This window comes from Silurus aristotelis (assembly GCF_946808225.1).
Source record: "Silurus aristotelis genome assembly, chromosome: 5".
Lineage (NCBI taxonomy): Eukaryota > Metazoa > Chordata > Actinopteri > Siluriformes > Siluridae > Silurus > Silurus aristotelis.
This window is the reverse complement of record NC_139578.1, coordinates 694115-720253: the sequence shown is the minus strand read 5'-3', so window position 1 is coordinate 720253 and position 26139 is coordinate 694115. Positions and strand designations below refer to the sequence as shown.

At 43.6% G+C, this 26139-nt stretch overlaps 3 protein-coding genes across 5 annotated transcripts in view; 1 reads left to right on the top strand and 2 right to left on the bottom strand.

Annotated features, from left to right (window-relative positions):
* Positions 1–3744: 3744 nt before the first annotated feature.
* anxa13l (annexin A13, like) lies at positions 3745–9449 on the top strand. 2 transcript variants are annotated; one of them, XM_083542517.1, is made up of 11 exons: positions 3745–3873; positions 4937–5012; positions 5121–5215; positions 5954–6121; positions 6210–6243; positions 6323–6402; positions 6588–6656; positions 7039–7140; positions 7339–7414; positions 7715–7827; positions 8025–9449. In XM_083542517.1, exons 1-11 carry the CDS (start codon positions 3859–3861, stop codon positions 8142–8144), a joined length of 948 nt encoding a protein of 315 aa, XP_083398643.1. In that variant the 5' UTR covers positions 3745–3858; the 3' UTR covers positions 8145–9449. The 2 variants fall into 2 exon arrangements, with proteins under 2 accessions (XP_083398643.1, XP_083398642.1); XM_083542516.1 differs by having other exon boundaries at positions 5951–6121.
* Positions 9450–10722: 1273 nt separating this feature from the next.
* LOC310726626 (uncharacterized protein) lies at positions 10723–14839 on the bottom strand (the record flags this gene model as incomplete). Its single annotated transcript, XM_083542372.1, has 4 exons — positions 10723–12710; positions 13135–13201; positions 13305–13822; positions 14458–14839. 4 exons carry the CDS (start codon positions 14837–14839, stop codon positions 11191–11193), a joined length of 2487 nt encoding a protein of 828 aa, XP_083398498.1. The 3' UTR covers positions 10723–11190.
* An 871-nt stretch (positions 14840–15710) lies between these two features.
* The window catches only part of abi1b (abl-interactor 1b), a 10771-nt gene continuing 342 nt past the window's right edge, over positions 15711–26139 (bottom strand). Inside the window, exons 2-11 of one of the 2 annotated variants that reach the window (XM_083543133.1) lie at positions 24051–24218; positions 21770–21946; positions 20788–20802; positions 20545–20651; positions 20132–20272; positions 19200–19297; positions 18837–19055; positions 18113–18199; positions 17784–17969; positions 15711–17652 (exon numbers count right to left, since the gene is read on the bottom strand). In XM_083543133.1, coding sequence (XP_083399259.1) covers positions 17477–17652; positions 17784–17969; positions 18113–18199; positions 18837–19055; positions 19200–19297; positions 20132–20272; positions 20545–20651; positions 20788–20802; positions 21770–21946; positions 24051–24218 — 1374 coding nt within the window. In that variant the 3' untranslated portion in view covers positions 15711–17476. The remainder of the gene's footprint in view (positions 17653–17783; positions 17970–18112; positions 18200–18836; positions 19056–19199; positions 19298–20131; positions 20273–20544; positions 20652–20787; positions 20803–21769; positions 21947–24050; positions 24219–26139) is intronic. The other variant, XM_083543134.1, reaches the window with a different exon arrangement.

Genomic DNA, 26139 nt, shown 5'->3' with positions numbered 1-26139 from the left:
TTATAAGAACTCGAATCAACTTAGTACAATTACCCAAATTAAATAGTTAAATATATAATATAAAAAAACAATTATAATATTAATTAATAGTGTATTTTAATATGATTATATTTGTTTATCAGTATCCAATTATAAACTATTACTCATTTAAAAAGCTATTTTGATATATAATTCAACTCTATATATGTGTGTATTGTTATTTATTGTGTCATTTTCTATTTTTAATATACAGACAGTATGTGTATTTGTGCGTTAACGTTTATGCATTAAATTGTATTAAAAGTAGAAAAATAAGTAAACTGTTTATCTTATGTACTATAATTGTACTAATTTGTTTTGAATGATAAATAGATGATGTAGAAAGCACGCGATTGGGGATCGACAATGTGGGCGGTTCTACCGATCAGTGTGTGTGTGTGTGTGTGTGTGTGTGTGTGTGTAATGCATGTGTGGGTCGAAGCTATTTCATTCTAACAATAAGTTATTGTGAAATTAAATTCCGTTTGTGGTCATGTGACTAAAATTCAGGCTGTTGTTGAGAATATAGGAGTGTGAATTAGTTCATAACAAACACATTCATCACAGCAAAACCTTTACACATACACAGATACATGCAAGTATACATTTTGGCACATTAAAAAGCCATCAAAATTTGAAGTAAATTAATTTCAAAATCGATCGTTCATCAGGACGCGTTGCTGTGTACCTGTACTATGGAATGACAATAAAGTTCCATCCATCCATCCATCCATCCATCCATCCATCCATCCATCCATCCATCCATCCATCCATCCATCCATCCATCCATCCATCCATCCATCCATCCTGCCTGCCTGCCTGCCTGCCTGCCTGCCTGCCTGCCTGCCTGCCTGCCTGCCTGCCTGCCTGCCTGCCTGCCTGCCTGCCTGCCTGCCTGCCTGCCTGCCTGCCTGCCTGCCTGCCTGCCTGCCTGCCTGCCTGCCTGCCTGCCTGCCTGCCTGCCTGCCTGCCTGCCTGCCTGCCTGCCTGCCTGCCTGCCTGCCTGCCTGCCTGCCTGCCTGCCTGCCTGCCTGCCTGCCTGCCTGCCTGCCTGCCTGCCTGCCTGCCTGCCTGCCTGCCTGCCTGCCTGCCTGCCTGCCTGCCTGCCTGCCTGCCTGCCTGCCTGCCTGCCTGCCTGCCTGCCTGCCTGCCTGCCTGCCTGCCTGCCTGCCTGCCTGCCTGCCTGCCTGCCTGCCTGCCTGCCTGCCTGCCTGCCTGCCTGCCTGCCTGCCTGCCTGCCTGCCTGCCTGCCTGCCTGCCTGCCTGCCTGCCTGCCTGCCTGCCTGCCTGCCTGCCTGCCTGCCTGCCTGCCTGCCTGCCTGCCTGCCTGCCTGCCTGCCTGCCTGCCTGCCTGCCTGCCTGCCTGCCTGCCTGCCTGCCTGCCTGCCTGCCTGCCTGCCTGCCTGCCTGCCTGCCTGCCTGCCTGCCTGCCTGCCTGCCTGCCTGCCTGCCTGCCTGCCTGCCTGCCTGCCTGCCTGCCTGCCTGCCTGCCTGCCTGCCTGCCTGCCTGCCTGCCTGCCTGCCTGCCTGCCTGCCTGCCTGCCTGCCTGCCTGCCTGCCTGCCTGCCTGCCTGCCTGCCTGCCTGCCTGCTTGCTTTATGATATACCATGTATAATTTACTTGATCTATTTCTCTCTTATAGATTTAGAGAAACCAAAGGATTTTGTGTAACAGTTTTGTAAACAGTATCAATAATCTCCTAAACATCCATCAAAATCCTGAAGAAATTAAATATATTTGTATATATACAAATAACCAGACAAAACAATAGCCAATAGACAAAAAGAAAGAAAACAAACAAATAAGTAAAAGAGCAAATACATTACAAATAAATTCAAATGAATTAATCATAAAAAACGGATGCATTTGGATGATAGACATTTTATAAGTGATTACACGAGTAAAAAAGAAATAAACACGCAACGACACGCCGCCATTTTGTCCGCCCCGTGGATGACGTCATAGTGGTGACCACGCGCGCGCGCGCACACGCACACGCACGACCGACGCAGTGAGAGTGCGAGTGAGCGAGCGAGCGCGTGCACGCAGGATCAACACCGGTGAAGATGGGAAACGTTCAAGTGAGTACCAGATCTCCATTTCTCACTTGGGTTTATTTTTTATATTTTTTTTTACATTTCTTTACACTTTTTTACACTTCTTTACACTTTCTGCATCTCGAGCATCATCACGCGCACACTCAGTTAATACACCGAATATTTATTATTATTATTATTATTATTATTATTATTATTATTATTATTATTATTGCTCCTGTGTGTCTCTCTCGCGCTTTTCATATTCAGTTATTATAAAAGTTTTTTAATGAACGAAACCACACACACACACACACACACACACACACACACACACACACACACACACACAGACACTCCCTTGTCTTGTAATGGACCTGGTCTCAGTGTCCCTGCAGAGGAGACTCATGACATCCATCCATCCATCCATCCATCCATCCATCCATCCATCCATCCATCCATCCATCCATCCTGCCTGCCTGCCTGCCTGCCTGCCTGCCTGCCTGCCTGCCTGCCTGCCTGCCTGCCTGCCTGCCTGCCTGCCTGCCTGCCTGCCTGCCTGCCTGCCTGCCTGCCTGCCTGCCTGCCTGCCTGCCTGCCTGCCTGCCTGCCTGCCTGCCTGCCTGCCTGCCTGCCTGCCTGCCTGCCTGCCTGCCTGCCTGCCTGCCTGCCTGCCTGCCTGCCTGCCTGCCTGCCTGCCTGCCTGCCTGCCTGCCTGCCTGCCTGCCTGCCTGCCTGCCTGCCTGCCTGCCTGCCTGCCTGCCTGCCTGCCTGCCTGCCTGCCTGCCTGCCTGCCTGCCTGCCTGCCTGCCTGCCTGCCTGCCTGCCTGCCTGCCTGCCTGCCTGCCTGCCTGCCTGCCTGCCTGCCTGCCTGCCTGCCTGCCTGCCTGCCTGCCTGCCTGCCTGCCTGCCTGCCTGCCTGCCTGCCTGCCTGCCTGCCTGCCTGCCTGCCTGCCTGCCTGCCTGCCTGCCTGCCTGCCTGCCTGCCTGCCTGCCTGCCTGCCTGCCTGCCTGCCTGCCTGCCTGCCTGCCTGCCTGCCTGCCTGCCTGCCTGCCTGCCTGCCTGCCTGCCTGCCTGCCTGCCTGCCTGCCTGCCTGCCTGCCTGCCTGCCTGCCTGCCTGCCTGCCTGCCTGCCTGCCTGCCTGCCTGCCTGCCTGCCTGCCTGCCTGCCTGCCTGCCTGCCTGCCTGCCTGCCTGCCTGCCTGCCTGCCTGCCTGCCTGCCTGCCTGCCTGCCTGCCTGCCTGCCTGCCTGCCTGCCTGCCTGCCTGCCTGCCTGCCTGCCTGCCTGCCTGCCTGCCTGCCTGCCTGCCTGCCTGCCTGCCTGCTTGCTTTATGATATACCATGTATAATTTACTTGATCTATTTCTCTCTTATAGATTTAGAGAAACCAAAGGATTTTGTGTAACAGTTTTGTAAACAGTATCAATAATCTCCTAAACATCCATCAAAATCCTGAAGAAATTAAATATATTTGTATATATACAAATAACCAGACAAAACAATAGCCAATAGACAAAAAGAAAGAAAACAAACAAATAAGTAAAAGAGCAAATACATTACAAATAAATTCAAATGAATTAATCATAAAAAACGGATGCATTTGGATGATAGACATTTTATAAGTGATTACACGAGTAAAAAAGAAATAAACACGCAACGACACGCCGCCATTTTGTCCGCCCCGTGGATGACGTCATAGTGGTGACCACGCGCGCGCGCGCACACGCACACGCACGACCGACGCAGTGAGAGTGCGAGTGAGCGAGCGAGCGCGTGCACGCAGGATCAACACCGGTGAAGATGGGAAACGTTCAAGTGAGTACCAGATCTCCATTTCTCACTTGGGTTTATTTTTTATATTTTTTTTTACATTTCTTTACACTTTTTTACACTTCTTTACACTTTCTGCATCTCGAGCATCATCACGCGCACACTCAGTTAATACACCGAATATTTATTATTATTATTATTATTATTATTATTATTATTATTATTATTATTATTGCTCCTGTGTGTCTCTCTCGCGCTTTTCATATTCAGTTATTATAAAAGTTTTTTAATGAACGAAACCACACACACACACACACACACACACACACACACACACACACACACACACACAGACACTCCCTTGTCTTGTAATGGACCTGGTCTCAGTGTCCCTGCAGAGGAGACTCATGACTCAGCGCTCAGAGAAATACATCATCAAACATCAACTTTCCTCCTCCAGCACCTTTTTCACTGTCAACCTCAGAGCTTTTCTTTTTTATAAATCTTTTTTAAAAATTATTGAATCCAGACAAAATAATATCAGATAATAACATTATTAAATCGATATTTTTTAATATGTATTTATGCCAGTAATTAGCTTTTTATAAATCAATAACAATAAATAAATAAAATCTTTATATTAACTTCCCCATTAGTAAAGATGAATAGATACAAATCAGTTCTAAAATAAATAATAACTATAACTAAAAAAAAGAAACATATTAACAATAATAATAGTAATAATAATAACATATAAAGATAATAAGTAAGAGGACAAATATAAGACAGTAAAATTATGAATATTATACACTATTCCAGCATATAATGTTATATTTGAGTTATTATAAGGTATATTATGTACTACATTAGTATATAATGATAATTATTATTATTGTGTATATTATATCCAGCATATAACATTCTTTTATAAGTATTATAGTGCATATTATACACTACATCCATTTATAATGATATATTATTATTATTATTATTATTATTATTATTATTAACCTCTACACTATTATATAAATGTATATAATGTAATAATATTGCAGTGTGTGTGTTGATATTGTGGGCTGAATGAACATATGTGGTTGTTGGTTCTCAGCCCACAGTGGTTCCGTTTGAGGACTTTGATGTGGTGGCAGATATTAAGGCAATCCGAAAAGCCTGCAAAGGACTGGGTATGATTGTACACACACACACACACACACACACACACACACACACACACACACACACACACACACACAAACACAGAATCTAATGTTAGATATTGATGCTCTGTGCAGGCACTGATGAGGAGACCATCATCTCCATCTTAGCGAACCGCTCCTCCGCCCAGCGCATGGAGATTAAACAAGCGTATTTTGAGAAATACGATGACGTATGCCCAAACACACACACACACACACACACACACACACACACACACACACACACTTTCACAATTGACCCTCTGATTTCCACTCCCTTTCATTGTGATTGTAAATCGATCTACCTGCAGTCTTGGCTTTGAGCCCTTATATGCTAATTAGTGCAGCTCTGAGCCGTATATGGAAAAGTGGGCGTTCTTTAATTTGTATATATAAGTGAGTCCACATATGGATATTATAGCATTAATGTGTGGGCGTGTCTTAAAATCTGTAGATGAGAATGTGTGTGTGTGTGTGTGTGTGTGTGTGTGTGTGTGTGTGTGTGTGTGTGTGTGTGTGTGTGTTTTTATGTATAAAACCATGAGTGGGCGTGTCTTAAAGTCTGTGGGTGGGTCAGTGGGCATATTTAGATTTGGACATATACATATGTATTCGCTTTTTTATGTCCATGTATGGTGAAGTAGGTGTGTGCTAGAGTCTTTATATGTAAATGTATTTGATCATATATGCAAATTAGAGCATTTAAGGAGGAGTTAAGCAGGAGATTGTATTGATTGATGTTCATATTTAAGATTCTCTATTGATTATCCATTCGATTTGTCTGCTGGTAATGAAATTTTAGGAAATGAAGAACTAATCAATACATGCAGAAACACACACACACACACACACACACACACACACACACACACACACACACACACACAGAACAGAACAGACAAACTGCATTGTCTGAATCCCCGCAGCAGCTGGAGGAGGTTCTGAAGAGCGAGCTGACGGGAAGTTTTGAGAAGGCCATCATCGCCATGTTGGATCCGCCCCACATCTACACTGCTAAAGAACTGCGGCGTGCCATGAAAGGAGCTGGAACCGACGAGGACGTTCTGGTGGAGATCCTGTGCACCAGCACTAATCAGGTCACACACCGATCTCACGATCTCTCAGATATACATCACCTCTCGTCATGAAATCTTTTCACCTAACTGTGATGCGTTTCCTGAACAGGACATTGTGACTATTAAGGAGGCGTACGCTCAGGGTAAGAACACAAACACACCCGTACTGAAGTACAGAGTTTCCTGAAAGACAAGCGCATTGACGTGTCGTGTTTGTCGCAGTGCACGAGCACGACCTGGAAGCTGACATTGAGGACGACACGAGCGGAGACGTCAGAAACTTGTTGATGTCACTCCTTCAGGTGAAATATGAATCTTCCAGTCCTGGGATTTAAACTCGTGACCTTACGGGACACTCTGATGTTAATGTTTATAAACTTCCATTCCGTGTCACATCTCTCCGTGTTGTTATACTCATCCATCAAGCAGCATTACTGAGCATCATGCAGTGTTTATTGACTAATCAAAGCTTTTCTTGCATCTGCAGGCGAGCAGGGACGAGGGTTTCGACGTGGATGAGGGACTGGCTGAAGAAGATGCAACGTCGCTGATCGAGGTGAGGCAGAAACGTTTTTTTTTTTTTTTTTTTTTACATTTATGGAAAGTGTCTCCAGCCACTCCAGTGTCTACCTTACAGGTAGGTCAAACAAGTGTAGCAGTGCATTGTGGGTAATAAAGAACAAAACCTCACATAGATTTCGGAAACGAGAGCAAATTCAGAATCACGATGGCTTATACGGAAACATAACAGCAAATTAGGAAACATCAGCAAATATGGCAACACGATGGTAAATATGGTAACATGATGTGAATACGGTAGACTGGTGGTGAAAATGGTAAAATAATAGTGAATATGGTGAGATAATAGTGAATATGGTAACACAATGGTAATGTTTTAGACCTGACGATGACGTTTACACTCACCGCTTTCCTTTCAGGCCGGAGAAGGACGCTTTGGGACGGACGAGTCCACTTTCACCTACATTCTCACTCACAGGAACTACCTGCAGCTCCAGGCCACCTTCAAATACTACGAATCTGTGAGGAGAATTCAAGGCTACATGGCTAATGAACCTAATACTTAATGATAGAATGTGGCTACCAGTTATCCTGGTGCACAGGTGGATACTTTGGGTAGTTCAGTAACCAATGACTAACAGCATTATGGGATTGTGTGTGTGTGTGTGTGTGTGTGTGTGTGTGTGTGTGTGTGTGTGTGTGTGTGTGTGTGTGTGTAGATGTCTGGGACGGATATCCTGGATGCCATCAGCTCTGAAGCCACAGGGACTTTAAAAGAGTGCTACATAACTCTGGGTAACGTTTTTGATTGAAATAGAGTGTAAATATATAATGATGTTAGATGAGACGTCTGATGCACTGGACTCATTATTATCCATATCACTTCCTGCTTTTATGCTCCATAGTTCAGGGGTGTGGCTTTAAAGGAGGCATAATCAAAATACCCACTGAGGGAATAAATCGATTACCTCCCAAGATGGCCGCCCATATATTATTTCACTGATCAGCTACATGCTGACATTTAAGTTACAGTCATGGACCAAACCAATGTTTCAGAAGTTCAGATGTGTAATTCTGATCCTCTTGTTGGAACAGTCCGGTGCGCTAAAAACCCGCAGCTGTACTTCGCCCGTCGTCTGAATGCCGCCATGTCTGGCGCCGGGACGGACGAGGACACGCTCATCCGCATCATAGTGGGACGATCCGAGGTACGACTTGTCTCTGACATCACAACACTCAATAATGTGATAATAAAATGTTTTATAAAATAGTTGGATGTTAAATACTGTTTTCTATGAGAGTCTAATGGTGTTTAAGCTGGAAAGAGTCATGAGACCAGTGGTGGGCGGAGTCAGGTTTTTTTTTTTTCTCATTATGTAATTTTCGGTCATGTTCTCCTGTACAGGTGGACCTGCAGACCATTAAAGACATGTATCTGGAGAAGTTTGACGTGACGCTGAAGGACGCTTTGAGCTCAGACTGTGGTGGGGATTTCAAGCGCCTCCTGCTGGCTGTGCTGAACTGAACCCCACCAGGAACCAACACTTTCCACCAACACTGCCTCCTGGAACCACACACACACACACACACACACACACACACACACACACACTGTGTTCCAGTACTGTTCTAACACACCCTCATCCATGTCCCCTTAATTTTTTAACCTTCTAGAAACTATTCTGTAACCATTTGGATGTTTAGAAAAAAAAACTCCCTACAAGTAAAATCTACATACTTATACATATTTTATTCATTCATTCATTCATTTGTTTACTTTTATGTATTTCTCACATACACTCACATCCTCCGTATATTACTATTATTTTTTAATTTACTATAAAAAAGGTAATTTTTTAGATTTTTGAATCTTTTTTCAGAATTTCTAGATAAAACAGGCACATTTTTCTCACATTTACACATTTGTAGTACGTGACCACGAGCTCCATTTTCTATTCTAAAACCATTTTGTCATCGCTGATGTACTTTGAAATTTCTTGCCTGGACACTATTTAAAACAGGATATTTGGGTTTGTGAGTCTGAAATGGTTTTTTTTTTTTTTTGTGGTTTAAGAGGGGCGTGGTTAACGAGGGGCGTGGTTACGAACAGCATAACAATCGCAGGAGTGCACAACAATCATTTACACTTTATATCACTAATTCAATTATTATAGCTTTTTCCTGCATTTATGATGGAATTAAAACTACAGAACCATTTAATATTTACAGAAATATCCAGTTTTACAACAACAACAAAAAAAGAATTTACGTAGCTAAGACCATTTTCTGGCAACTGAAATTCATTGAAACGAAAACACGGGGGGCGGGGCCTAATCAAATCTTTCAAAGATTGTAAATATTGGAAATTAGAGGTTTATACACCAAAAGCAAGCCCTAAATACTATTTATTCATCATTATTAACTGGAGAAAACAAAAAAATTTGATCTTTCAGGTTGCTTTCATAGGAAGTGTGTTTTGGGGTGTAAATGCTAAACCTTTATACATTTTACTCCTCCTACAGAAACGTGTGTAACTCTGAATATATACATATATATATATACACACACTAAAGCTCTCTTTCTCTCTCTCTCTCTCTCTCTCTCTCTCTCTCTCTCTCTCACTCACTCTCTTTTCTTCTGATAGAAACAATATATAAGCTAATGACTAAAATGTTTACCTGCAGATGATAATGATATATACCGTATTTATATTAACGAGCGTACACTGGTGTGTGATGAAGCTAATGAGGGTGATGAAGTAAAGGTGAAAAAAAGTGTGTGAGCAAATAAACACTTATGTGTATCAATAAATAAATAACACGTGAATAAACCGCGTTCAGTCTACTCATTTGATAGATAGATAGATAGATAGATAGATAGATAGATAGATAGATAGATAGATAGATAGATAGATAGATAGATAGATAGATAGATAGATAGATAGATAGATAGATAGATCTATCACTTCTTCGTCTAAATATGTATATATACAATTAACCAGCTAGCGTAACAAGAGGCTAGACACATATCTAATTAAATCGATCGCGTTTTCGCTCGCTAGCATGAAAGATGAACCCTATACTGAAGAACATGATGTCAAGAACGTGACAGGAGATGTGAAGATTGAAGAGAAAGCTTGTATGCTGAAATCCGACCCCCACCAACCTCCACTCTGTAACTCTTCACCTCAAAACCTCCACCTGGGGATGATCTCCAGAGTTTCTGTGTTCCTCAGAATGATCGTTTTATTTCAAGGGTGTTAGTGCTACCGAGTGCTGGGCATCAGAATCCTGTAAGAATGAGGATGTGTTTTACATTAGGACATCGGGATGGGACAGGATCCATCCTCAGCATTCCTGAGCGTATGGAATAAGTTAAGGGGCTGTCTCGTCTCACACACACACACACACACACACACAGAGCTAATGTGCTCCAAATGGGACAGTTGTGGAGAGTTTTGTGTTTAGTTTAGACACATCTCTGGTAGATCTTCGAGCAGTGGACGTTTCAGCGAGACACTCAGCAGGAATCAAATTAAATCTGCGGCGTGATCAGGATCTATAAAATCATAACACACCTAATATAATCATCATATTTATCTATTGATCAGAAGGATGAGCCGGATTTTCTGCTGCTGTTTTCCTGAAACTCCATAAAACGTCCTCCTGGTCCTTAAGCAGAAACATCTGCAATGCAGAAACAGCTGCAGCTCATTCTCTCCATGAACACAGACAGACAGACAGACAGACAGACAGACAGACAGATATATATATATATAAAGGAGAGAGAGAGTTGTACACACAAATATAGACAGATAAACAGAGAGAGAGAGAGGGAGAGAGAGAGAGAGAGAGAGAGAGAGAGAGAGAGAGAGAGAGAGAGAGAGAGAGAAATATAGACATATACAGACAAAGAGATATAAACAAAGATGGATAGATATAAAATGATAGACAGATAGACAGGTAGAAAATGACAGACAGATAGACACAGACAAACAGACAGACAGACAGACAGACAGACAGACAGACAGGTAGATAGCTGCACACACAAATAGGTTTTTTTTATTTATTTATTTATTTACAAAATACTGTACAAATTATACAGCTGACACTAAGATAGATTATAGCTACAACCTTTGCTACACTAAACCTATAGCTGTAAACCATGCTAAATCTTCTGACCTGCTTAATTCTTGTGTCACTACCCGTGCAATGATATCAATGATATCCTACTCATGCATCCTTCAATGTTGCTACGTGTAATCTCGCTTCATTCATGCTGCATGCTGGTTTGTATAAAAGCCTGTGCTGTATGTACACTACTAATGCGAACAAGCTAAAAAAAACAAAACATGACCTGCAAAACTCCCGCTCGGTTAACGCTAGTGAAAAATGCTATTTCTGTACCACGATCTGTGCTAGGCTAGGGATTAAAGTATGCTAAAGCTATGCAACGTGATCAAACGTTCTTGGGAGAGCGATGGAAATTTTACTTCCTGTGCTCAACTTAGATGCTAAAACGCTAAGATGTTTATCACAATGTTAGACCATTGGTAACAATCTAAAACATGCTTAAACATGACCTGCTGCAATCCAGAGGATAGAAATGCTACTCCCTGCATCGTGGGCGATCTGGTTAAGGCGTCCCCGCACACAGTTCACCATGGAATAGACTTCTGTGCCGTTTTCCACTGGGAAAGACACCCTTAGCCCTAAGCTAGCCCACTCACTACCTTCTGGCATCTGACCTCCGAGTTGGCGAGCGAGTACCACCGGTGCCGCGCCATGCTGAACCAGAGCAAGTTCAATCACGCTGCAGGAATGGATCAGTCTCAAATCCAGAGCCACGCTAACTGTTCCTGCTTCCCGAAAAATGAAATTACGATGCGCGTGCTGCATGTTTGTGCTTGCTAGCTGTAGTTGTGACACTGCAGGTGATGTTTGGTGGAAAAACAGGGGTTTGTTTCGAACAGCGCCGAAGGGAAGAAATCGTTTGGATATGGTAGCCGATAGGGCCGAGGACACAAAGGAAGGGATCCACATCAGACTTAGCATGCTAATCCCGGAGTCATCGCAGAAGTAGCGCACACTGCACTGTGCTGGTGCTAAGATTTCAAAGGTGAGAGTGTCTCCGGCATCCACTGCAGCTGCGGCAGACAGGGATACGGACGTGTCCCTGTAGTGAACACCATTCTTGAAGACTCGTGCCAGTTCGACGCTGCTTCTGTTCCGGTTGAGATACGAGACCAGGAGGAATCCCTCGGATATACAAGCTTGACCCATGGAGTAGAGCGCTTGCTGCAGGACGAATTTCACTGTGCCCTTCTCTGTAAAGCGTATTTCACGATTGTCATGGCTGAGGGTCACCATGTAGGGATCTGAGATTAAAGATATACGGAAGGTTGGCCGGTAATTTGAATGGAAATGTGCTGAAACCAGGATCTGCGCGGTCATGGCTATAGCCCCTGTATCGTGAGAAAGCCAGAACAAACTGAACGGTGCAACGAGGCCACTTTGAAGGTGCACCATCTCGTTTTCAGCATTACAATGATTACTGGTGCTTTTGAGAAACAGAGACAACATGTGACCTGGATCCACAATGGTCACCCCACTCACGCTGATGCTCTGGAGGGACTTCCCATCCCTTTGCTCCATGCGCATTCCACTCAGGTCCCTTCCTCCATCCTCACTGGAATTTAACCTTAAACCTGCTTGGACAAAACTACGGCATCCATGCCTCAAAGCTAGGTTATAATCGACCCACACAAGTCCATGCTGATGCAGAACTAACCAGTTGTTGGCATAAGAAACGAGAGCTTCATCGCTTTTCCCTTGGATGCGCAGCTGCATATCGGGGAACTCGCTGCCTTGGACCAGTGACACCTCCCCGGACCAGGAAAAGGACAATCTCAGAGTCTCAGAGAACCTGAAACAAATTGTGTCCCTCATAGCTGAGCAAGGAGATGCACTGGCCTGGGAATCACATTCTGAACACGCCTGGCATTCCTGCAGCTCGGAATTGAAGAAATACGAATGACCGCACATTCCAGCTGCTGCTTCTTCTGTTGACATTCCTGTACATCGGAATCCACCTGTTAAAAAAAAAAGATATAATTATATAATTCATAAATAATAATTGTAATATAGCGTGCAATATCGTAAGTTTACCTCTAGAGGCCGCTGTTGTAATGACAGCGGACCAGAAGCAGGAAAAACTATCGTTATCTATTTTTGCCGATAGCTAAAATAGGTTAGAAGATAAAAGATAGTTTAAGCGATCTATCTATCGGTGCTGGACCTCTATTAATAACCAAAGGCCCTTTTAGTTTGGAAGCTGATCGTTATTATTAAATACAGATCTGATATGAGTAAAACATATATTTACAATTACATTTTCAAAATATGTCCCTGGTAATGTTCAGAGGTCTGTTCCAAATGTGGGGGCTGTAGTTTGGGGACCCTTGATTTGGACTTAATCTTACGCCATTCCTAATTTTAATCCCCATATCGACCTACCTGGCGTGTTGAGACACCGACTTTGGTCACCACACAAGTGATCTATCTCCAAACATTCATCTCTGTCCTGTCAGATGGAAAGAATTGTCAAAAGATGCCCTTAAAGAAAGATAAACCATAACTCATAACTCATACTTTTCAAACTGGTTTTGTATTTATAAAGAAAGCACCTGGCACATCTGGTCTGTGTGAGTGGAGCACTGGGACACCAGGAAAAATCCTGGAAGACAAACGGTACACTTTTCACATCTCGGCCAATCTCCAGAAAACTCACAATACTCATCCGCTTTACAGGAGCTACATCCAGGCCTCTGTCTTCCAACCTCTATCACACTCTCCTCCATGTTCACCTTGGGCATGGTGTAAGCCTCCGGGGAGTGAGTCCTTATCTCAGACCTGAAGCTGTCCAGATGTCCCTCGAGATCTTTGTACTGGGCCATTTTTCTGAAGTTGTCTATAACAATTTGGTACTGCACCTTCACTTGCTCCATCTGTTCAGAAATCATACGCTGCTGATCCAGAATCTCCTTCTGTTGGGCCTGCAGGATGTCCTGCTGATCCTTCAATCCATTCTGGAGATGCCTCACCTCAGTCTGCTGAGCCTGGAGCTCCTCCGCAAGCTTCTCCTGGCCCTTTTCCAAGTGAATCTGCAGCACCAGGGCATCCTCAGAGGGGACTTCATTAGAACCTAAGCAGTTTAATTAATGCAATATATATATATAAATTATATAATCAAAAACAAAAGTAACATTTATGCATTCACATTTTCACAACCACTAGGATCAGTCAAACCTTCTACAAGAGCAGTCAGAATCGATCAAACATTCTTTGGAAGGTGTCAGGATCAGTCAAACCTTCTGCAGGAGCAGTAAAGATTAGTCAAACCTTCTACAAGAGCAGTCAGAATCGATCAAACATTCTTTGGAAGGTGTCAGGATTAGTCAAACCTTCTGCAGGAGCAGTCAGGATTGGACAAACATTCTGCAGGAGAGGTCAGGATTGGTCAAACCTTCTGCAGAAGTGGTCAGGATTGGACAAATGTTCTACAGGAGAGGTCAGGATTAGTCAAACCTTCTGCAGGAGAGGTCAGGATTGGACAAACGTTCTGCAGGAGCTCAAGAAATGAACTTTAGCCACCGAAAAACAGGCATCGGATCTTCTACATTTGATCTATAAGAAGAACGCAATGCAGAAGATTCCAGTCCTGCTCTGCGTGTGTACTATATATTTGTGGGTCACGTGTTTAATAAATGCATCTCCTGGAATAAAAAAAGGCTTCTTCTCCTACTTCTTCTCCTGTGAGTTCTCCTTCTTCATCCTCACCTGGTTTGACGTCGCACGACAGCTGAATTCCATTCTTATTTGTGAACTCCCGGGGCGCGCGCTCTGCTCCGTCGCGCATGTGCGTGATGCACTCGCGCCCGGCGCACGGCTGCCGCTTGGACTGCGCGCACTGCTCGGCGCCGGCGCATCCGCCGCGTGCATGTGCATGTGCACGCGCCTGGGTCTGCGTCTGCGTCTGCGCACGCTCCTCCGCCGTGGCCCACCTGGACGGGTGGATGATGGTGTACGGCACGGCCGGGCGCCGCGGCGTGTCCGCGCGAGCCGAGGCGCACCGCGCGCCTGTGCACACCTCGGCCGCGCTCCCTCCGCACGCGGCCGCCACGCAGTACGCGAGCCACAGGAGCGTGGAAACGGATCCCATTTTTTTTAACAAAAAACTAAAACCGTTTCAGGAATCCTGGCGCAGCACGAAAATAACCAATATATCAGAGTGAGAGTGTGTGTGTGCGTGTGCGCGCGCGCTGCAGCACGACTCCATGTGCCATTGAGTTAATTGGCACCAGGTTTCCCCCTCGAGAACGCGTGTGTTTTAACCCCTGACTCTCCGCATCTCACGCTCGGTTCACTATTCACTCTCAGAAAACAGCTTTTAATCAGGAGAAAGTGAGAATATGGACCTTTAAAATGCTTTCACCGACATACAGAACATCTACCTGTGGAAAAGGTCTGCTATCCTGCAGGAAGTGAATAAAAACTTATTTTCTGTAGTCCAAAATCTGGACATGTCAGCACGTGGTGTCAGCAGTGGAACTTAGTCCATGGAAGGCAACCTCCTTGTTTCCACCACTTGTTTCCACCCTGTTCAACCCTATCCAACCTGGTTTCCTTTTTGTTTCATCTTGTTCCACCGTGTTCACCTTGTTTGCACCTTATTTCCACCCTCTTCCGCCTTATATCCACGTCCCTATGTACACCATGAAAATACCAAGATCAAGCAGATGCTCACATAATATCAGGAGCATTTGCACCTAATTAACTCATGTTTATTAATATCCAGATGCTGGAATAATGTGATTATGTTTGATGAACGTTTGGTTTGACCCACAGGAAACAGCACACCCAAATGGACAACTAATGTAACTACAAGATCGAGTTTTCAAACAAGTAACTCATAATTTGCATTAAATCACACCAAGATGAAATCGACTCTGCTCCTGGCGTACAAATAAACTCTTCAGCATCGCCTCCTCACTACCGCACACGCTCAAAATACAACCCATAAGACCATGTTATAGCGGGACAGTACTTTATTATAAAAACCGCTGTACATCGAATGAAAATCAAACGAACGAACAAACAAATGAAACAAACGAACAAACAGTTTATGTACAAGGTGATAAGAGAGAAGCTAACAGCAGACGTGACGAGCAGCTAACTCCGTGTGCTCATGACGTCTCTCACAGCACCGAGTGAATCACATTCTCATGGATTTTCCGTTCGATTCAAAAGTAAATAAAACCGAAATCATCCAACAAAAAAACGTGTCAAAATGATAATCTACAGATTCATGCTGTGCTTCCTGATCACTGAGAATGAAAACACTTCGCACCCGAGTGAAAATATTAACCACATTTAACTCTATCTGCCCTTATTAGCCACTTAGCTATACTTAGCTATATACGCTGTACTAATCCTTCAGTATTCATATTCAACTTTACTAGCTATGCTAAACCAGTAGAAAAGCTGTCTAACACATTGGCTAATTATTACACTGTGTAAACCTGTAGTCTAAGTTGCTAGCATTGTGGCTAGCATGAGGTGATTGTGTGTATAAAACTGCAGTCATGCTAGCTAACATCACACTAGCTAGTTTATTTTGTAAACCATTAGCCAGGATTATTATAAACCTAGCTAAAATCAGACTGTTGTGTAATTAATCAGCCAGAAACCCTCACAAGGTTACGATTTTCACCCGGATGCAAATGGAGCAACACAACTGGTAAAAATGTGACAATCATGAAGATTAGCGCGATCGATCCAGTACAAGTTTAATACTTCTATGTTTTTTTTTTTGTCTCATGAATGAATTGTTGATTTAGCCTACGGTACGTAAACAGGAATATTTATTGGGTCGTAGAAAAAATATGCTACATGAACCCAGAGTTGATGTTTGCTAACAGCAGTGTTACATTAGGAAATAACGCTACCTAGCATTTTGACGGCAATTGTAAATAACAAAATGGTATTGCCTGCTAGCAAGCGCAAATGTATTAATTGAATTCAGATTTGAATTTTAAATGCATTTCTAATCCTGTAATTCAGTTTAATTTACAAATTCATTTGAAGGACATGTTTCTATCTGTTATGAGACTTCATGTCATATATTCAGGGTAAGTGTTAGTAGTGAGTTAACGTGATTGGTTGTAACTTTACGTAATTAAAATACCTCAGATTTGAAATCATCCGCACCTGAAATTATCTCCAACTTCCAGCCAGAGCTAGCAAGCAAATTTCCATGGAGAATTATCGCACAGCTTTTCTGTAGCTAGCAGGATACCCACTGGCCAACGATGGACCTTGTTGGACCGATGTAGCTAGTACAGTAAAGTAAATTAGCGTGCAAACATGGTAGCGATTATGTACCAGGCTTGTTAGCAAGTTGGCTACATGGAACCCAGTTTGAACCTGGTAGCAAAACGTATGATATAGTTAAAATGCGATGTAGGCTAACACTGCAGGCAAAATGGAGCAAAAGATGTCCTGGTGTATGAGTCAGATTATACTGCAAATCACAACATTCAACCACATCTCCCCTGATGAAAAGGAAGAGTCCGGCAGTACGGTAAAATTAAAACTACTACAGTTGGTTTTTTTTGTTTTTTTTACGCTGACGAAACAGGCACAATAACACGCACTAGTCACAACCGACAGGTTTCATACGGTACTGTATGTACACAACACGTCCAGGAACCCGGATCGGGGGGAAGCGAGCACATCCTCGATACACGGCACATCATAAATACTTAAATAGGTTGGACGGAAACATTCGCGACGTTAGCTAGTCAGCGTAGTGCATGATGGACTCTACGTAGTTGCCGGGAAACAGTCCGGTGACGCCGTTGCACACCCCCTCGAACCAGCCGTCGTCATTTTTCTTGATGATGTAGATGATGGCGCCTTCCATGAAAGACAGCTCGTCGTCTTTGTCTTTGGTGTAGTCATAGATGGCCACCACTGGAAAAAGTGAAACAGAGAAACGTTCAGACGAATTAGCGGAGCAGGTACAGAAACTTTTGAAAAGATCGTCACACCACAACAGCGCTAGTCAATGTTAGCTAGCTAGGAGTTTGTAGGCGGAGACACACCCTTTTCTATGTAGGACTTCGGGGCCCAGTGAGGGTCTCCGTCTGCGTATGGGTCGTTGTAGTGTACTAGTGCGGCGTCCTCTTCCTCATAGTCCACAGGGGGCGGAGGAGGGGGCGGAGCTGCTTCCTCAAACATGGGCGTGTCTTCGGGGAGTGGCGGTGGAGGAGGGGAGGGGCTATCTGAAACTTCGAAGAAAGAGTTTTTGTATTGTAATTTGATGTATTGAGGTGGGGTCACCTACTGCATATAGTCCTCTGTGTGTGTGTGTGTGTGTGTGTGTGTGTGTGTGTGTGTGTGTGTGTGTGTGTGTGTGTGTTCGAGCACTCACTGTTCTCTTGAACCCGAGCCACAAATCCAGTGAGAGGAATCTGGGGTGTGAGCTGCGCCACAGGAGGAGGAGGCGGAGCCACAGAGACTATATACACATATATACACATTATTAATATATTATTGTAGTATGTTATATACACTATATATATATATATAATATAATATAATATATAAAATAATACTTCATATGAGGTAGTATCAAAAAGTTTAGAGACCAGTTCTGTAACACACCAACAGATGGCAGCACAAGACTGCATGCACAGTCACAGGGAGCACCGACCTTCTTAAGTCTGTGTGCCAGAAGACATCATCCTGTGTACATTGGGAGCTGTCTAACAGGTGTTATTCTGACCACGTGCACCCGCTGTCAACGAGATCCCCCTCACGTGATCTCACTTCCGCAACCACCTAACTAGCTAGAATTGGCTCCTGTGGACTTTGCCCTTTTCCCGAAGATAAAGAACCAGCTTAAAGGTTACCATTTTGACACCGTTGCGTATATCCGGCATGAAACACAGAAGGTGCTTGACACGCTTTGAAAAGAAGACTTCCAGGACACATTCCAAAAGAACGCTGGGAGTTCTGTACTGCTGTGCAAGGGGACTATTTTTGAAGGTGATCTTGTGGAAAACGTAGCAAAAAATTTTTTTCCGAAGCTTTTTGATACCAGCTCGTATGTAAAATAATATCCAGTTGGACGTGTTACTATGAAAGGTCCTTACCCGGAGCCGGATTCTGGGGGTACGTGGGGCCACCGTTAAGCTGCGACTGGGGCACGGAGAACTGGGACGAGCTGGACGGGGCACGGCGGTAAGTCCCGGTAGCAGACACCATTGAGGCAGAGGACGAGGCGCTGGAGGAACTGTGCCTCGAGATCTGCCGAGAAATAGTGCCGAACTGAGACATGGGGACGGGACCCAGGCCTGGACCTGGGGGTACCACTGTTAGCAGGAAAGAGCGAAAAAATAAAACACGTGTGAAAAATAAATATCTTGATTTCTGCAGTATAGGTGCGAACACCATGAGAGAAGCAAGATAGCAAAACAGGCTAGAAACAAATGACTAGCATAGTGTAAGTTGCTAACCTGGTGCCATGCTAGGAGGAGAGGGTGTCGGAACGGCCAGAGGAATTCCTGCGCTGTTCCCGCTGTTCTCCCGTCCGCCGCTACCTCCGCTGCTTCCACTGCAGAAAGGAAACATCTTTAACGCATTTCAGTGAAGGGTAGACATTTTACCAAATTGAATTAATCATGTAAGTTCAACAAAAAGCTCATTTGGTAAACAATAGCAGGCGATATTGAAACCGGATTCCTGCGATTTTATTGTAGAAAAACTATTACGTGACGAGGTTTTACGGCTTTGGCTGTACAATAATTGCATTTTTGATAAGAACTTTGCTTCCATGCAGAACTTCGATGTTTACTCGAAGACCCGGAAGTGTTTAGAGTTCGCAGTTTCTCCTCGGATCTTTCTCTAACAGCTCATAAAGAACTCATGTGGAGGAGGAAATGAGGCTCCTCCATGAAAGAAGCTCTGAATCACTGACAGGCAGCTTCGATTGGACACACTCGGGGGTGCCAATACTTATCACACTGACAGCTATTCATGCATCAGAACCACTGAGAGTGAACCTTTAACTGGTGTTTAATTATCATGCAGGACACGATCACACCACCAGACTGAAGTGAGACGCTGGGAAAAGATGATAGTGATGATTATTATTATAAAGATGGTGATGATGACATTCTGGATTCTAATTGGCCAGAAAGTGGTCATTAATCTCCTATTACATCATCGTTTCTATAGTAACAGCTCACACACACTCTTTTCACATAAAGAATTTAGAAAATTATGGTTGCTGTGTGTGTGTGTGTGTGTGTATGTGAGTGTGTGTGTGTGTGTGTGTGTGTGTGTGTGTGTGTGTGTGTGTGTGTGTGTGTGTGTGAGTGTGTGTGCGTGTGTGTGTGTGTGCGTGTGTGTGTGTGTGTGTGTAAGAGAGAGAGAGAGAAAGATGTACCTGTGTGTTCGAGGTCTCTGGTTGACTGACGCTGTGCGCCCCGGGCTGCTCTGACCCCCGAGTCTCGCCGGACTCGTCATGTAGTCATTCGGCACCACGGGAGGCTTCACTGGCTCTAAAGTTTTATAGGGTGTGTTCCTCCTGTAACACACACACACACACACACACACACACACACACACACACACACTCCACAATATTAAATACTAATCCCAATATTAACAATGTTTAAGCTAATTAAATTAAAGACTAGCGTTCCGTGTTGATTGGTCAGATCTTGACATGGTATTGTTTCTATAGTAACAGCTTGTTTATTTATTCACAGGAACGATGTATTTGATGGAATTAATGGAAGGAGTCTCCAGTCCCAGAGATAAAACTATAGTGTAATTCAGATATGAGATGGAATGTACCCCAAGGTGCCCCGCCCTGCCATGGGTGGGCTCGGGGGCTTCTGCGTGGGTGGGTTGGTCCTTGATAAAGTCCCGCCCCCAGACCTGGCAGGCTGACTGTTTCCTTGCTGAAAATCCAGAACGCAAATAATGAAAAAACCCTACACATACACACACACACACACACACACACACACACACACACACACACACACACAGGAGCTATGAAGAATGAAAGGTCAGACACACAGTCACGTGGCTTACCTTGGCTTTCAGCCACTGAACGTGTGCGAGGAGGAAAAAGGACAGACATTTTAAATGGTTATTTTTTTTTACCTAATGAGGAACAATAAAAAACACAAAAGATTTTTTTAACGATGAGAACGATTCCACCACCATGAAGCACAAAGCCAGAGGCGGCTCAAAGGTCAGCGCGAGGAGGAAATAAAAATAAGAGATAAACACATAAATGTCATGTCGATCGTCTAGACGCCGGTATTTTCCTCACAGAGCTGCAGAGAGATGATCATGATCATAAAAAACAAAAACAAATCTGAAACATTAATTCCATCATTAATGATGATGATGATGGTGATATTGATGATGGTGGTGATAGTGACAGTGGTGAAGATGTTTATGGTGATGATTATGGTGGTGACAGTGAAGAAGGTGATGATAATGATTATGATGATGATGGTGATGATGATGATGATGATGATGGTTATGATGGTGATGATGATGATGGTTTTGATGATGGGGTGATAATGATTGCTGGTGCTGCTGCTGCTCCTGATGATAATGATGATGATGATGATGATGATGATGATGATTGAGGTGATGATGATGACGGATTTGATAATGATGATGATTGAGGTGATGATGATGGTGATGATGATGATGACGGTTTTGATGATGATGATGATGATGATGATGGTGATGATGATTGTGGTGAAGATGATGACGGTTTTGATGATGATGACGATGGTGATGATGATGATTGTTCATCACGCAGTCTTACCCTGCTTTTGGTTTGGTATCGAGCTGTTTATTATCTGGTATGTATTTAACATGTTCTCATGCAGTTTTTTTTTGAGAAATGTTCTGGTGTGGATAATTTCAGTGCTGGTTTGAAGTTTCTGTGTATGTGAGGTTTTGTTCTTTGGTGTTGGAACAAAGCAACTTGAGAAACAGTTTCAATGTCTTATCTTGTCTCGTCTCATCTCATCTCATCTCGTCTCGTACAGACCTTGACACCGTGTCCCACATCGTCGAGCAGTGTGTAGTCGATGGGTTTGCGGATGTAGCGCACCGGCCGCTCCATGTTCCCCGGGGCGATGATTTTGTGTGTCCGTGACGTGTTTTTGTTTGTGGTTAAAATCCCGATCTCTCGCCGTGCAACCTTTTCTTTATGGATGTCCACCGTCTGCAAGACACACACACACACACACACACACACACACACACACACACACACACACACACACACACAATCAGATGTGTTGTATTCAGGATTAGATGCTCTGGGAGAAAGTTTAGCTGTGGGATATAATTCTATTTATATGTAAAAAACTCAGTTGTGTCTTTTATCCAAAATAAAACACTGGTGTGATTCTTTATCCACTGCTCAGTGTGAATGGTGGATTCTGATTGGCTGGAAGTTCAGGTGTAAATAGTGGATTGTGATTGGCTGGAAGGAGTTCAGGTGTGAATGGTGGATTGTGATTGGCTGGAAGGAGTTCAGGTGTGAATAGTGGATTGTGATTGGCTGGAAGTTCAGGTGTAAATAGTGGATTGTGATTGGCTGGAAGTTCAGTTGTAAATAGTGGATTGTGATTGGCTGGAAGGAGTTCAGGTGTGAATAGTGGATTGTGATTGGCTGGAAGGAGTTCAGGTGTGTATAGTGGATTGTGATTGGCTGGAAGGAGTTCAGGTGTGAATAGTGGATTGTGATTGGCTGGAAGGAGTTCAGGTGTGAATAGTGGATTGTGATTGGCTGGAAGGAGTTCAGGTGTGAATAGTGGATTGTGATTGGCTGGAAGGAGTTCAGGTGTGAAGAGTGGATTGTGATTGGCTGGAAGGAGTTCAGGTGTAAATAGTGGATTGTGATTGGCTGGAAGTTCAGGTGTGAATAGTGGCTTGTGATTAACTGGTAGGAGTTCAGGTGTGAATAGTGGATTGTGATTGGCTGGAAGGAGTTCAGGTGTAAATAGTGGATGGTGATTGGCTGGAGGTTCAGGTGTAAATAGTGGATTGTGATTGGCTGGAAGGAGTTCAGGTGTGAATAGTGGATTGTGATTGGCTGGAAGTTCAGGTGTGAATAGTGGATTGTGATTGGCTGGAAGTTCAGGTGTGAATAGTGGATTGTGATTGGCTGGAAGGAGTTCAGGTGTAAATAGTGGATTGTGATTGGCTGGAAGGAGTTCAGGTGTGAATAGTGGATTCTGATTGGCTGGAAGTTCAGGTGTGAATAGTGGATTGTGATTGGCTGGAAGGAGTTCAGGTGTAAATAGTGGATTGTGATTGGCTGGAAGGAGTTCAGGTGTAAATAGTGGATGGTGATTGGCTGGAAGTTCAGGTGTGAATAGTGGCTTGTGATTGGCTGGAAGGAGTTCAGGTGTAAATAGTGGATTGTGATTGGCTGGAAGGAGTTCAGGTGTGAATAGTGGATTGTGATTGGCTGGAAGGAGTTCAGGTGTGAATAGTGGATTGTGATTGGCTGGAAGGAGTTCAGGTGTGAATAGTGGATTGTGATTGGCTGGAAGGAGTTCAGGTGTGAATAGTGGATTGTGATTGGCTGGAAGGAGTTCAGGTGTAAATAGTGGATGGTGATTGGCTGGAAGTTCAGGTGTGAATAGTGGATTGTGATTGGCTGGAAGGAGTTTAGTTGTGAATAGTGGATTGTGATTGGCTGGAAGGAGTTCAGGTGTAAATAGTGGATTGTGACTGGCTGGAAAGAGTTTAGTTGTGAATAGTGAATTGTGATTGGCTGGAAGTTCAGGTGTGAATAGTGGATTGTGATTGGCTGGAAGGAGTTCAGGTGTGAATAGTGGATTGTGATTGACTGGAGGTTCAGGTGTGAATAGTGGATTGTGATTGGCTGGAGGGAGTTCAGGTGTAGGTTCAGAGCGTTATACACACAGGTAGTTTGCATTTGTAAGTAGAATCATTCTTCTACTTTTCCTAGTGACCTCACTGAGCTCCATGGAGAAGTTTTGCGTGTGGTGGAACTGGTGAATACAGGGATTTTCATAAACGGCTCGAGGCACAAGATGAATTTGGAGATGAATTGGAGAAGAAAGTTTCAAATGAGAAATAGAATGAAAAACAGCACCAGGAGTTACTCCAACAGCTACATTATTAGAATATACTTGAAATAAATATCTTCTGGAACTACTTTATCTGTGTGTGTGATTCGCAGCAGCAGAACTGCAGATGTAACGAGTCGTATATAAAATGCGTAATGAAAATGGAGCTTCATTTTAATCCATTCAGTCAGTTTCACTCTGCAGAAAAGAAACATGGCCGACCTGGGAGATGTGATTGACGGAGGACTCCATGCGGCGCAGCTGAGACGCCTGGATGTCCAGCAGCTGAAGCACATTGTTGGCGAGAGCGTTGATCTGATACGCCACGCTGGCCAGAGACTGGGTGGTGTATGCTTTAGTCTCCTCCAAGGCCTTCTTTTTATCCTGAGCCTGAGGACAGAGGCAGAAAGAGAGAGATGATGATGATAAAGATGCTGAAGATGATGATGATGATGATAAAGATGATAAAGAAGATAATGATGATGATAACGATGATGAGGATAAAGATGATAAAGAAGATGATGATGATGATGATGATGATGATGATAAAGAAGATGATGATGATGATGATGATGATGATGATAAAGATGATGATGATGATGATCATCATTTCTTAACTATCTTATCAGAACACAGAAATGGGTCCAGGAACCAGGAAGTGCTACCTCACTGATAATGTTGTGTGCACCTTTACGAAACATGCCCTAATCTGAGAACTAATTAAGAACCGCATTACGTGATTGGATAGAAATGTGCGAATGTTTGTGCCCCCTCCGTACACCAATGTTAAGAGTAGATAAATAATTTTTCCACTGTGTAAATATGAAAATACAACATTTATCTAATGATCGTATATGTTTTGTAATGAATCCAATTAAATAACATCTTATTTGTCAAATTAGTCATACTATGTCAATCGATCGTTAGTAACTAAAAGCGGCTAATATTCGGCCAATTAACTAAAAAACTTTTGGATTTATCATCATAATGAACCGATTTATTTAAACCCTTTGATTAATTTCAATCGAATCACAAGCTCCCGTTATAGATCTATAATGAATCACCACCAGCCCCACGTCCGTTTATAACCATCGCCTGTTAATGCATTATATAGTGATTATTAGTGTGATGACTTATGGACGTCCTCTGAGAGTTCACAGGCGTGAATCGTTTGCGTGTGTCTGATATTTGTGTGTCTAATTCCACCTTTTTCTTTCTCTTTTTAGAAGTCAATTGAACTCTCCTCTGAAATCGGAGACTCCTTCCCTGAGAACAGCTCTAAACGAACGATTACTCGCAAAACGTCCAAAAAGGTCACGTACATTTCGGCGCATCAATCTGCACGAACGAGCTGTTACTATGGAAACCATCGCGCTTTTCTGACTTCTGAATGTGGATCATGTCATTTAGAAGCAGATATGATGAGTATCGGACGGAAAAGTTGCGTCACGGCTGATCTGGTTTGGGATTTTTTTTCGACCCTGAATATCACGTATCAGATCAGATGCTCCTACAGAGTTTGCATTTCAGCCGACATCATTATCTAAACAACAAATATCATCCTCCTATTTATTTGATGTTCATTTATAGATTAATACCTGGATATTAGATCACAAAAAGAGCATTTTATTATTTTATTATTATTACTTGCTGTAAATTACTGCGGTTTATAATATACTATAGTCAGGCTGGAAATATTTATAATAACCAGAGATTATATATTATAGATATACATATAATAACAAACCACATACATCAGATTATATCCTTTATTATTATTATTATTATTATTATTATTATCTGGTTATGATCTGTTCCAGAATTAAATGTTTTTCTCTGTAAAAACAGCTTGAACACCGAATGATTTGTGCATGATTGTTGAAAATAAAGCGTGGTGAGATGCACTGAGCTCAGAGATGCAGCAGGGGAAGCAAGAGTGCCATTAAAAACCCTGATCACATTCACATCTGAACACAATCTGAGCAACAATGAAGAAGAAGAAGAAGAAGAAGAAGAAGAAGAAGCCCTGAGCAGGCCAACATCTGATGGTGCATCTGATCCGAGTCTCGGCGCTCTTGCATGAAGCGAAAGCAGCAGGAGAAGAAGGAGAAGAAGGGATGACTGACTGAATGAGTGACACACCCTCCGTCCAAAATCCCCTCATCCCTTCATCCTTACATGCACGCAACACAAATGTGCTGGGGATCAAACACACACACATACACAAGCAAACGCGCGCGCGCTCCCGTTCTCCACGAAATGGTTACAAATGAATTAAAACCCCCACCACCCCCCCCGCAACATCAGCGGC

Excerpts from the sequence above, each read along its gene's own strand:
- anxa13l (XM_083542516.1), top strand. Across the intron at positions 6,122-6,209 it reads TGTGCACCAGCACTAATCAG|GACATTGTGACTATTAAGGA; the intron begins GTCACACACCGA and ends TTTCCTGAACAG. Across the intron at positions 7,828-8,024 it reads TCATAGTGGGACGATCCGAG|GTGGACCTGCAGACCATTAA; the intron begins GTACGACTTGTC and ends TCTCCTGTACAG.